Source organism: Mytilus edulis, chromosome 13 (assembly GCF_963676685.1).
Source record: "Mytilus edulis chromosome 13, xbMytEdul2.2, whole genome shotgun sequence".
In the NCBI taxonomy this organism is placed as follows: domain Eukaryota; kingdom Metazoa; phylum Mollusca; class Bivalvia; order Mytilida; family Mytilidae; genus Mytilus; species Mytilus edulis.
In genome coordinates, this window is record NC_092356.1 from 23,905,140 (window position 1) to 23,920,009 (window position 14,870).

At 32.1% G+C, this 14,870-nt stretch overlaps 1 protein-coding gene across 1 annotated transcript; it reads right to left on the reverse strand.

Moving 5' to 3' along the window:
* Window positions 1-959: 959 nt before the first annotated feature.
* LOC139501687 (neuronal acetylcholine receptor subunit alpha-6-like) lies at window positions 960-9,203 on the reverse strand. Its single transcript, XM_071290835.1, has 5 exons — window positions 9,062-9,203; window positions 4,196-4,240; window positions 3,187-3,296; window positions 2,385-2,920; window positions 960-1,635 (listed from the first exon to the last, which is right to left on the reverse strand). Exons 3-5 carry the CDS (start codon window positions 3,258-3,260, stop codon window positions 1,232-1,234), a joined length of 1,014 nt encoding a protein of 337 aa, XP_071146936.1. The 5' UTR covers window positions 3,261-3,296; window positions 4,196-4,240; window positions 9,062-9,203; the 3' UTR covers window positions 960-1,231.
* Between the last annotated feature and the right edge of the window lie 5,667 nt (window positions 9,204-14,870).

Here is a 14,870-nt window from a genome sequence, read left to right on the forward strand (position 1 = left end):
TCTTCACTGAAACTGTAGACTAACACATTTGAACAATATTACAAAAAACAAGAATACAAAAGAAGACTTAATATTCTTAACAAGTATTGAGGAACTAAGGTTTCAACTCCCTCAGGCTAAGTTTACTTAAGATGAATTTTGCTATTTATTTTAGGTATTTTCTGTCATATAGCTCTTAAACGGGTTAGGTACTTATACATCTTCGGATTTCAAATGTTTGGCTATGAGCGTTCCTGATGAAGGTAAATCTAGAAAAGCGCTTCGAACGCGTTAAATTGTTAAGTTAGATGGGGTGTCTAAATTATAATCCATAGAATTTCTTAATAATTTGCCAAAATGTAGTTTATGTCCTGCTTGTTTAAGAACATTAATAAAAAGAATGGGTCACCGGACTTATTTTCACACTACAGGTTGAGCAAAATTGTCAAATTTTGTATAGATTATGTATGGAAAACCCAATTTTCAGTCATAAAACGAAAACTACACCATAGAATTTTGAGATAAATTATGAAAAGAAAGCTCCAATAGTATTCTTTCAGATAAGAAGAAGAAAAAATGGGGTCATCGGACTCTTTTTCTTGCTACATAATAAAATGGGTAAATTCCTAACACATTTTATTGTAAAAGTAACACTATCTGAATTATCTGCCCTTGCATTTGAGTTGTCTCCCCTTATTTGGCAAAGTTGTAAAAAAATGAATCAAACAAAAGTATTTGCTTTTTGGTAAAATACAACCATAAATATGATCAAACATGACATATTCTATATTATCATGAAAAATCTTACTCATGAATACCTATACTCATGTCAAAATTTGCAAATTTTAACAAAATTCTAGACCTTGTTTTCTGGTATTTCAAAATCCAAAATGGAGGAAGACACCCTATCTACCTTAAACGTGTTGTTTTCCATTTTTTAATACTTAATAATGAATGTTTCTGTTACATTCTTTCGATGGCGGGCTGTACACTTAAGGAAGTTATATTCGTCCTGCTCGTAGAGAGATAACTATTTAAAATATTGAAGAACCAATAATATACACGTATGTATGTACACAAATCTGTTAAAAATTTACGAATTGATACTTAATACACATGATTAATGGTGATGTAAATTATACAATAACCCAAGATAGTTGAATTATATAAAAAGAAATATAATTTGTTGACTGAAAAACGAAGTTAAGGACGTTGAAAGTAAAGAAAAAAATGTGAGATAACGACCTAGTTTTTAGTTGGATTTGGAATTTTCAACCCAAATGGCCGCTACTACTGGGGCACTTGAAAGAATCAATATATATAAAACTGTAAAAATAACAAACAAAAAATTGTCAAAAAATTCAGCCAGCTCCTGGTTGCTGTATGGTTTTAATGGCGTACTGTTCTCCACGCTGTCTGTTTCGTCTGTCGGTCGTCCATCTTCTATAGGCTGATTCTGTTTAAGATGGTCTATTCTTCTGGCCCTACATTTGCACTTTAACATTAACTTTGACTTCAGCTTTCTAATCTTCCTCACCATGGAATGCATCCATTTTGGAGCAACGTCACGTTTTGGTTTATTGTAAATTCTCATGACAAATATCGTAATAATAATCAAAAGAAAGGCCATTCCTAATGTTACCGTAAATACTGCCACTGAAAAATAAAATCATAAATAATCATGATTTTATGAATGAACATTCAACGTCTTATTTTTCCATTTTACTTTAACTTAAAAAATATGTTATCTGCATTGTTCGGAAGGTATTAAGATAGAACATCAATATTCAACAGCTTTCAAATAATCAGTCATCAACCCTCTAAATAAAGATTCTTACAGTTGAGATCAGTGGATTATCGGATGTACTCAATAGAGATAGTTAAAGTTTACAATTTAATTATCGAGATTGAATAGATCTGATAATCAACACGTAACTATGTAAGATCTGTGTCCATAATGATTGAAAATAAATTTATATTTTGTGTTAAACGAAAATCTTCTTTGAGTGCCTTCCACATTCCATAAAGGTATCAATTTCACTAACACCTGTAAGCATATTTTGATTCATTTAGTAAGCTGATAAAGGGTATGATCCAAAAAATCATCCAATCATCTCATGAGATCACCGATAACTACATGTTAATTATCTTTTTTTATACAATTGGTTCAAAAAGGATAAAATTGCCAGAGAATTAGAGATAAGTATTTATCTGACACAACAATAAATATTTTTTTAAATAAATATCGGAAACATTGTTATTATGTATAAGTTAGTCATCGATTCTTTCTACTAGATCACAAAGCCTGTACATTACTCTTGCGTTCTTTGTCACAATTCGTAAAAGCATCAAAAGAATGATACAAAACAATGATTGATTATTAATAAAAACAAAAGAAACTTTACCTAGAATTGAAGGAAATTTTGCAGCAGAAGGTATTTTGTCTGCAAATAATGTCAATAAAACCACTAAAGTTAGTACAACTGTAACAATATATCCAAGTCTTGTTCCAGATTTCAGCGGCAGAAAAAATGCAATAAATGTTAATACTGCAGTAAGAATCGTCGGTACTATAACAATTAAAATGTAATGAAGAGGAAGCCTTTTAACAGTAATTCCGAACTTAAGTACCGGATACGCAACTCCATCATCATCAAATATATAAGAATAATCTTGTAACGTTTCTACCAGCTCCCAATCTGCTTGTGTTTCATGTAATCTTGTATCTACTGCAGTGGATTTAAATATCAAATATACTTCGTAATAAGGATGATCCATGCTAGCTAATTTTATGAAACATCTTTGTCTATCAAATGGAAACCACGCAAGAACCATTGCACATGCCGTGGACAACACTGCGATTGGTTCCCATCGTAATTGTCCAGCATTTGATATTCGGATTGTTCTTCCAGCACCCAATTTGTTCTCTAATTCGATAATGCTAAATTAAAATTTTAAGATTATTAAGTAAGTTTGTTATGCAAGGAAGTACACGAAAAATAAACATTAAAACTTTTTATATAGATATGAGTTGTGTTATGAGTGCTAATGAGACAACTCTCCATCCAAATAACAATTTATAAAAGTAAACCATTATAGGTCAAGGTACGGCCTATGTATGCATCGTAGGTGTTTATAGCCGAAGACGTAAAAGAAGATATTTCAAATGTTTAATAATAATAAAGAAACTTTGTTGAAAATACGTACGAATTCAGCACAACCAGGTCAGGGTGCCAAACTAAGTCTTCTGGTACGTATATATATTCAATGCCTCCGTACATTGATTTATCCCAGACCAATCGGCTATCATTCCAAAACTGAAAATGTACGATAAATGTTAAACTTGATGATTGTGTAATGAGGCTTTAATACAGGCCATGCAAATAATAATTCGTCCGTTCTAAAAATGTCATACCAAACCGAGTATCCCTTCTCTTGCGCTTTCAACCTTACTAGAACACACCCGCGAAATCACGGGCTTTAAGAGCTTGGTTGAAAAGATGATTTTTTGTAAAAGATTACATGCAGAGGCGAATATTAATAGTTTTTTTCGCCCCTCCTCCCCCCACACACACACTTTGTGGTGGAAAAATTGTTGATTATATAGGGAATCAATGGTGCATGACAGTGTCAGTGCCCTACATTTCTGGATCTGCCACTGCTATGTCTGGAGAATTTCAGAAAAGGTATCAAAGGTAAGATAAATGCGACTATGAAAGGTACCTATAGGACACAAAGGCATAATGATTTATTTATTTTGGAAGGAAGAGAAGCGACACACAAAATGAAGTCTTCTTTTAATAGTATAGATACGGATGATGGCACTGTTGTTAAGAAAAGTCATATGTCATATGTTCTATATTGAAGCTTAAATCCATTTATAGTATGCACATCTGCTTTCTTAAATGAAGATAAAGTCATCAATCTTGAAATACGAGTTAGATATGATTGCCAGTTACACAACTATGCACAGCAGTCGAAATGACATACAGAACAATAACGTTAGATCAATGCACGACTTTCAAAGAACTCATTTTATCAATTCTTTAGGGAATATTCAACGCCAAAAAAGTTTTAGCTGTCTCCTATCGAAATCTTTATTGACCATATACAATTGGTTTTTGTTGTTTTGTTATCTTGAAGACATTTCTTTGGTAATGCAAAATAATTTCTAAAATGATCTTCACTTTTGATCAATTTAAATATAATTATTTACCACGCTAAACAATCCTGTTGTTGATACTGTCTGTTCCTTTATATCCTAAAATAAATAAATTGAAAAAAATGATGAACATATCAACAGTGTGTGACACAGCTATGGGACAACCTAAACAAAAAATCTACACGATCCTGGCACTAAATCATCAATAAATAACACAATTAAAAACATATTCTCTCTTAATAAGATATTTTTGGTTAAATTGGGCCGTGACACCTTCCATTGCTTAGTTGGTTGTTTGGTGTTTAGTGCTTCTTTTCGGACGGGTTTGGAACTCACAGTGTTAGTGTTTGACGGGTCAATTATTAAGTAGTCTGACCTGTTTGGTCAATCGGCGACTGAGGCACATTGTGACATTAATAGGACTGATTTGCCTTTACCAAATATATGTTGGGTCTTAACGTACACAAAAGGGTCATTTTCATGTTTTAAATTGTAATTTTTAATGTTCTTGCATCTCCTCTGACACTTTTTAAGATAGATATAATAATATTTGGAATTGAAATGGGGAATGTGTCAAAGAGACAATAACCCGACCATAGAGAAGACAGCAGCAGAAGGTCACTAACAGGTCTTCAATGCAGCGACAAATTCCCGCACCTGGAGGCGTCCTTTCGCTGGCCCCATAACAAATTTATATACAAGTTCAGTGATAGTGAACGCCATACTGAACTCCAAATTGTACACAAGAAACTAAAATCAAAAATAATACAAGACGAACAAAGGCCAGAGGCTCCTGACTTGGCGCACAAATACGGCGGGTTAAACATGTTCATGAGAACTCAACCCTCCCCCTATACATCTAGCTAATGCAGAAAAGTAAACGCATAACAATACACACATTACAATTCAGTCCAAGAGAAGTCTGAGTCTGATGTCAGAAGATGTAACCAAAGAAAATAAACGAAATGACAATAATACATAAATAACATCAGATTACTAGCAGTTAACTAACGTTTCAGCTCTAGACTTCAATTACACTAATTGAAAGGTTATGTCTTCATCATATGAATATCAGGCACAATCATTCCCATGAGGGGTTTAGTATCATACCATCATAACATATATGAAAAGAACATAACCCGTGTCATGCCAACAACTGGTTTTTAAATAAATGTGTTTAGTTCCGATGCAAAGACTCTATCAGTGAATCAAAATTAACGCCAAAATCTGCCATCTTTAATGACCTGACAACAGTATCGTAACTATATCCCTTCTTAATAAGTCCATTTAAAGGTTTTGTTAGCTTCTGAGGTGAATACTGACATTTTTGTGCTTTATAAAGAATATTTCCAAAAAATATTGGATGTGAAGTACCTGAACGTATAAGAATTTTCATGTTGATCTATATTTACGAATGGTGTCCTTATACCGATGTCAAATGTTTTGACTACTTTGTGATATCGAAAACCCTGATGTAATAATTAGTAAAACCAAAAAAATACTGAACTTTGAGGAGAATCCAATCGGAAAGTCCATAACCACACGGTAAAATCAAACAACAAAACGTATCAAAAACGAATGGACAATAACTATCATATTCCTGACTTGGTACAGGCATTTTCAAATGTAGAAAATGGTGATTAAACCTGGTATTAAAGCGCTAAACCTCTCACTTTGATGACTGTCTCATCAAATTCCGTTATATTTACAATGAAGCGTGAACTAAACAGACAAAACAAAGAAATTAGTCAAAATATTGGTACAGCAGTCATCATCGTGTAACAATTTTAAAAGGAACAATTCAACAGAACACAAAACACATCTATCTACAAACATATTCATTGATTTGCGTGTCTGACGTCAGAAACTATTATACGTCACATAAATTTGTCGTTCAATGTATATACAAACAATATAAGAAATGTTCACATGGGCAATGTTAGCATAGAAGGTTAAAAAATCAAAGTATGTAAGAATTTATATCAGAAATAGACCGAGTTTTAAAATAGTCTAAAAGTTATATAAGAATCCACAATCAGTTCATTCTACTACGCAATTGAATAATTTTGATGTTTGTGGTTCAACGTATTTTCTAATTCATAATAGAAATATATCATAATGACATATGATACAATATCATATTGACGGGATCTTTTAATGTTCAGAGTCACGTTATAAGAACAAAATGCAGAGAAACACAAAATGTCGCATATACAAAACACACCAGCAAAAAAATGAAAGATAATACAAACACATTGACGGGATGTTTAAGTACCGAGCCACGTTGAATGGATATTACATAAAAAAATACAACAGCAAAAGTAATATCAAAAATAGAACAAAGACAAATGAAAGAACAATATTACACGTTGTTAAGATGATAAACAACATCAGTACACATAATCAATACAAGGTCTTGGTATCTTCCAATGAGGTTTTTTACATTGTTTTAGAAAAAGGACGAGACGTTCTTTGACATACACCTGGTTCATCAACTTTTTACTCAGACACTGATGACGTTTTACAAAGTCTGAGTAGGAGCTACAAGCTCTTGAATATCGAATAAGTTGGGAAATATATATCACATATGCAGTTGAAGTTGGTATATTGCTACTAAGGTGGGGGGAAAAATATAATTTCAAAATTAAAATCGTCTCGTTTGTCATATATTCTGGTACTGAGATGACTGTGTATGTCAAATTCGAGATATATGTTTAAAAATGAGGCGGATGAAGCCGTGTCTGTTGTTTTTTTTTTTAATTTCTAGTTCTTGGGGATATATTAATGGAACCCAATCAGAAAAGTTCGGATTGTTTATGGAAAGAACATCATCAATAAATCTAAGTGAATTAAATAATCTGGCTTCTTTGATCCTCTTGTTTTTTACAAGTATCTGAAGGAACTTCGATTCAGATGAAAATAAGAAGAGGTCGACAAGAAGCTTAAGAGGCACACAGTTTGTTCCCATAGGAATGCCGTAAATTTGTTGGAAAAGTTTTTCTCCAAACTCAACAAATATGTTGTCGATGAGAAACTCCAGCATACTGACCACTTGTTCTTCTGTGTAGCATGTTTTACCTTTTTGTTTCTTACTATTAACGAAATATGCCTTATCATACCCCAAAGTAATAAATTTATAGCGTATGCTACCATTCTTATGTTGAAAGGCATTGTGGATTATATCTTTTAGGCGATTGTTTAATTTCAAATAGGGAATGGTGGTATACAGGGTTGAAAAATCAAAAGTTTTGATAGAACTAATTTCAGAAAAAGACCGCGATTTAAAATTGTGTAGAAGTTCTTTGGAACTTTTAAGAATCCATATATGGTTAATTACACGACGCGAGTAAACAGTTTCACAGTATTTCTGAAGACCCTCTTTGACTGCGGACAGAATTTTTGTCAATCTAATGGACAATTCTTTAGTGGAACATGAAGATGGGCCAGCAATATACCGTTGTTTGTACGGAATTTTATGATTTTTTTCAGTAATACATAAATTTCTCTCGTTAAAATCTAAAACATTGATACATACACGAGCTAATCGTACAAGTTGAGATATATAAACAACGTAAGATGGTCACAAAGAAACGTCACCATCTAAAAATGGATAATTAACGATAGGAAATGAGAAATTATCTCTTTTATCATAAATTTTAGTATTAAGCTTTCCGTTAATGATATAGATATCAAGATCGAGAAAAGGGCAGTTGTCATTGTTAGTATTAGCTTTATTTAAAGTAAGTTCAACAGGATACATTTCTTTAGTATACATACTGAAAGTCGTCATTATTGAAAGCCAAAGTAATCATCCAAATATCTAAAAGTAATATCTAATTTGTGTATCAGATGATGTTTCGATGGGGCTTTGCTGATTTTTGTCAAAAATTGTAACTCATAGCAATACAAATAAACAGGTGGGTAATAAGTGGTGCACAGTTATTCCCCATTGGAATTCCGATAACTTGGTGATATACGAAATCTCCGAAGCGAACGAAAATGTAAACTTGTAAACATTGAAGGGCAGATATAGAATCAAAACATGTCCAATTGACATAGTTTTTTGGTTTATTACTACTTACAAATGACCTAAAAGAGATTGAACATAACACAACTTGTGCAAGATATTGTTTTTATTGTGATGATACACTTGCTCTGAAACAATCGGATCCAATGACATCTTTAAGGAGTTATTGCCCCTGAAAAGATTTGATGTGATTTTAATTGAATTATAGTTCAATATAAAATATGATATAGGGTCATTTGCAAATCAAATATGTTTTCAATCAGCATCGATAATCCAATCATTTAAGACCGAAATAACCTTATACAAACAGTTAAACATGTAACACCATAGCAGGTGTAAACAACACTCTGACAACTGCAGGATAAGTGTGACATTTTACCGGATTCAGACAAATATTTCATATTACATTCCACGTACTTGTATTTAACTCGCCTCTTTTCTGTGTGTGCAGCAACATTCCATATTTTCAGTGTTTGATGGTAAGTGCTTTCTGTAATCGATCTATATTTCTAACTCATTGTTCTTAATTGTGTTGCAAAAAGTATAACCTTTTTAACGTTTGTTATGTTTTTTTTTTGCTCTTAATGATTGTCTATACGAAATAAGTTTTGGTCATGTAATGTAATTATTGAGGATGTTTCTGTTTTTTTTATGTCTGTTTCAATTGGATACTGTTGGCATTGTTGTCTTATTGACAATTATACCACATCGATTTATTTTAAGTTAAGCATATAACAAATACTCCTAATAAAACACCACTGTTCGAATCTATTAATAAATGTCTTTATCATGTTTATATGTTGTTGATGCTCGATTTTGCTTGGCATTCAAGTTATGTTTTATTGATAACCTTAGCTTTAAAAAAGAAGAAATCATAATATGATAAAACTCACCACTGCAATGACATACTGCAATTTGTATTTTATTTCTACAGTAACTGTGTTTTCTGGCCGGAAAATCTTATTGTAGTTAGTTTCATTAAATAACTCTTCTTGAAGATTTCTTCGGAAACTCACTGTGTACGATGTTGACGATTTCAAAAAATCTTTAAAAAAAATCAAAATTATGAGACAACAGATATTTCGCTTGGAAGCGGGTTTTTTGGGGGAATGTTCAAGATATTGATTGCTTCATAATGCAGCATGTTAGTAGCGTCGTAAACTTTTGTGGAGAAAATTTTGCTCAAGTCGGCGATAAATAAACTCATCATAGATACCAGGACTAGTTTTTGTATATACGCGAGACGCGCGTTTCGTCTACATAAGATCCACCAGTGACGCTCAAATAAAAAAAAAGTTAAAAGGCCAAATAAAGTACGAAGTTTAAGAGCATTGTGAACCAAAATTCCTAAAAGTTTTGTCAAATACAGCTAAGGTAATCTATGCCTGAGATAGAAAAGCCTTAGTAATCGTCGTGTGATATGTTTTCGTATGTCATATGTTTTCGTGTCAATCATATTTCGTCGGTTTCGACGGCATACGCGTACATTGTGGTGTGTTTTGCGGTTTCTATATTTGGAACAACAACGACACTTCAACGTGACAAATGTGTGAAATATTCAAAGTCGCTTTTAAAAACGTAAGAACTAAATTAATTGAATTAAACTTGCCTGTTCGGCCACTTTTATTTAATGTAAAAAATACACATCACTAGAATAGTTGTTGAGGAAAATTCTGAGGGGTAACATGAAGTATAGCCATATCGTCTGCCTGTCCGACATCAGATCTTCAAGAAATGTGACTGTCATGTGTTTTTTTTTGTAATTTTTTATTACAAACTAGGGAGTTAAAGTTATCATGGTTCCTATATGTAATGGCTGTTCAAAATCTATTTATTCAATGTTTTATTGACAATTCTTTTTATACAACCTTGATACATGAAGATGAAAACAGTCTTAACTTTTTATATTTAATCCTAAATTTTGAAAACTGCATTTTATTTTAAAACAATTGATGTATTTTGTACAAACCAGGTGCCAATCTGAAATTAATAAAAATCTAACAATTTCAGCACATGAAAAACCAACCTAGAACTATTTACTAGTAATTTTTAGTTCCAAAAAGTATTAAATAACTTGTTTATGATTCAGGCGATCACCAGAACCACGACTTTAGAAAATTCTATTTTCCGGATTTTATAGTCATTCCGGTATGCGTACTGATCCAATTTTTATTTCATACGAAAACAGATGACAAAAATCGTAAAGTAATCGGAAACAGTGAAAAATCCTAGTAAACCTTGACAAAAAACTAGATACCTAAAATCAATCTACAGGACATGCTTTTTGAATTTGAGTCAACACCTGAATAAAAACTCAACAGTGACAACCGTTAGTAGTGAACATTGTTATTAGTACGAAAGCACATCACACGATGATATTTTAACATTAGAGGTCGTTCCGATTAGAGAATTGAACGCAACAAATATGTCTGTTAAGGAACATATGAAGCAGTTACCATATTCACCGAGTCTATTTGTTTTTTTAGGATCGTCAAAAGAATTAATTCCAGATCTTTATCTAATTTATATACAAACAGTATTGTGACTTGGTATACCGCATTGAAATATCAGAATCAGCAAAACAAGAGTTGTTCATCATAACAAACTAAGATTATTATGGAGACTTTTCACAATTGTCTAAATAAAACTGTAATTAAAAAATAAACCGAGTCTCACGCTACCGCAAAATTAATATAAAACAACATTGAGTCTGACATTGAGTTGAGTAGAAATAAACAGTGCGATATGTGTAGTTTTCTTTTTGACAGTATTAAGTAGAATCGCGGACATTGTATAAAGCGTCCACCTAACAGATTTGGACCTTAATAGAACTTTTCTTGAAGTTTTAAAACCATGACCATTAAACTAAATATTATCTTGAAGATTGCATGCCTGTATAATGATTGTTTTTGTTTATTTGTGCCAGAGTGTGAATTTGTATTGTATACATTTTGATTTTCCATGTACATTTTGCATTTTGTGTGTTTTTTGCTTGATCTGAGACACGTGTTTTGTTTTAAAGAGAGAGACATTGGAAGAAAAATAAAAAAAAAATGTGTGGCGCTAATACGCTTCCGTAGAAGGACGCCTCTGGGTGCGGGAGTTTCTCGCTGGACTGAAGACCTATTGGTGATCTTCTGCTGTTGTCTCGGTTCTATGGTCGGGTTGTTGAACTTTTGACTAGGCACCTAGATTATCAGTATTTTTATCAGTTAACTACCCAGTCAACAGACTAACAGTGGGCCAACGTTGGCAAATTGTCGGCCCGTTGGTCGACCGTTGGTGTTGGCTGCACAACATTGGCCCAACGTTGGCAAATTGTCTGTCCGTTGGTCGCAAGTTTATGTTGGCTGCACAACATTGGCCAAACGATGGCAAATTGTCGGTTCGTTGGTCGCACGTTGGTGTTGGCTGCATAACATTTGCCCAACGTTGGTCTTTTGCTGTAAATCCATATTATTATCTCATGCTGGTTATAAAAAATCGGGCAAATGTTGGCATTATGTTAGTAGCAACATAGGGCCGATATGAAATTTTGTTAATAAGAATTGATTATGAAATATTTTTCGCTTTATTTCTCTTGGGAGACGGATAATTTCGATTGCTGCATGCTTTATGAAAAGTAAATGTTATACCGAAAGTGTTTATCAACTGAAATTGCATTTACAACTCTATATATGTTGAGCCAATGCTGGGCCAACGTTGATCATATAATTATATACTCTATATATAAGCCTGGTAAAAATTATACTGGAATATCATTACTGTAATAAAAAAAATGTATATCGTAAACATAGATTGCCTGGTTAAAAGTTTCAATTTATTGCAATCATTATTTATAACATAGATGTAATACCCATTACATCTATGTTTATAATAACTTTATTCATTACACTTTGTAAAACATAATAATTTAGCATTATATGCAGAGTGATATTTGATACAGCCAGTCTGTTAATCGAGCACATTCTGATAAGGTTGACCATATGTTCGACTTTCAAAGATAGTTGCTATGGTAATTAAGTTTATAAGAAATCTTAATGTAATGGGATGGTCACTTTTGTGGCTATTTCCTGTTGTGTATTTGTAAGAAAGCAGTAAAACGAAGAAAACAATTATAGAGAAAGTCATATGATCTGATGTTCAAAGAGAAAGAAAGAAACATGTAAGTTGTAACTTTAAAAAATCTGATATATATATATATACGATTAAGAATGACAAATACAATATAAGTTTTTAATCTGAGGGATGTTATTAAACATTAAAACATATATTACTTTCTATCATTTTATAATGTTGATCTTGAAGTTCATACGTTTTGGGCGAACTATTTTCTAGATTTTAAACCATTTCAATCCTATATCATAATGAAATATTTGCCAATGAACATTAGTATCTTCAAACAAATTGTAAATTACCAATATTTTAGTAGTTTTTTTCTAAAATCTATAACGATAACATTTATGACCATTACTGAAGTTAATGGAAAGAACCTGTCTTAAGATGTACCCTATTCCGTAATGTTTCAGAAATAAGGTATAATGATTTCTACTTCATTGAAATATAAATGAATTTGTAAGTTTTATTGTATTTCTAAATCGCATGCATATTAACATATACGATATATTTGTGAAACCTAATCATATACACACTTGCATGTGTTACAGTGTATTAGATATCAAACAGAGTATTTATTTTTTAATCTTATTTAAAAATCTTATCTAAATTCATTGCAAGAATATGTTGTTATTTGTATAAAATTATACGGACTCGGCTGAATTTAGTTTTTGTTCTCGGCAAAACTTTTGCAAAACAAAACCAATGGTTGAATAGTGTGTAGGAGTAAATGTCAGTCACAAGAAGCTGACTCTTGAAATATATAAAATAGGGCGAGCGGGGGGAACACACAGACGGATATTTATAAAAGAAAAAGACTATAAATTAGTGTCTGAATTACTTGAAGTAGCTTTTCTTTTTAATATACAATTTTACATTTTAATATTAATTTTTAGGTCAGGTATTTGAGTACAACAGAAGACAAAATAAATCAGAGTGCAAAAGGAAAAAAGAGAATTAGGAATAATAAGAATTATTGACAACATCCTTGCTAGAAAATGCATGGTAATGGAGATGGGAAAAAATGCATTCTACCATTTGATAGCCCAGAACTAATAACTTTAAGAAAGTAAGTTAATAGCCATCCTTTATGCTACATCGGATTCGAATTTCACAGACATATGTGCATAACATGTTAAATACTACCGTTAATGCTAGTGTATTTAGATTTGACTTTGTATTTTTTTTTTCAACTAGTTTTATTTATTTACTTAGAACATTTTTTTGACAAAGTTTCCTGTAACCATTTCTACACTCAATTGTCCTACTTAACCTACCTAGTTTGGTAATGTCTAACCATTATGGTAAAGCATGCAATATGCTTTTTGCCTTGCCGGGCTTGTATAGGCTAAGGAAAATATAAAAAAAGAGGATTTTTTCTAACTATTGTACAAAAATGTAATGTGCCAGGACACCAGAAACAATGTATTTTTCTTTTTAATTTTAAAATTTTTTTTAGAAGGATTTAATATATTCAAAATATACATACATTGAGTATACTCATTTATTTATTACTTTATTACAGAGTCAGTGAAATAATTATTTTTATGACGATATGCTTAATTGGATAAAGGATTTAACATAAGACGGAGCCAGAAATTATTGACAAAACAAAGTGTAGCAGAAAACAAAAGGAATACTCTTGTGAATAAAAACCATGTTGGAATACAGAACTAAAAAAATAGCTGTATAAAATGAATTATCAATGCCTTCATACAGAGCTCGGATATTTCTACATAAACTGTAATGATATTATGCAAACGGGATAAATGAATTATCTGTTTTCATTCTAGATCTGATTTAGCAACGCATAGATACAAAACAGATTTTTCAAAACTTTGCTGGTTGTCTAGCTAATAATACAAATAAATTATATTTAATCATACCTTTGTATTTACATTATTTAAGAAAATTGGGTAACATGGATATTTTGATTGCATTCATTAAAATTTGGGTAAAATTCAGAAGTATAATTCCTGGAGAGAATTGGTTGTTGGTTACTGAAACGTCCATTGGCAAATATTTCATGCATGTTCAGGAAGATCGAGAGAAAGTGGCAAAATACAAAATTTTCGGGTAGTATGTAAGACACAACATGGTATAGTGGATATGAAAAACGCAATAATTGCAACATCTAAAAAAGTAATAGTTTCGCCATTTTGAACTGATGTTAGAACCAGGAGTTATTGCAGTTGTTGCCTAGAAGAATTTTAGTATCCTTCATATGGATAAAAAGGTTTATAGATTGAACCAACGGAGTTCCAACGTTTGTTAACAGTTTGTATTACTACGTTGGCCTAACGTTTGTTCAACATCAGCAAGTATTATTCCATCATTGGACCAACGTTGGGCCAATGTATTGTATAAAACCTTACAACGTTGTGTCAACGTTAGCCATCACGTTGGGCCAACATAGGGCCACTTTGCACTTATACATTGGGCCAACGTTTAAAAATAACGTTGGGCCAATGCATGTAGATACGTTGGACCAACTTTGTGCCAACGTACCAATGTTGTCTGGGTACATAACTTCAAATTAATATGTCATTTATATTAACCCCATGCTGTTAGATACACAGCATCATT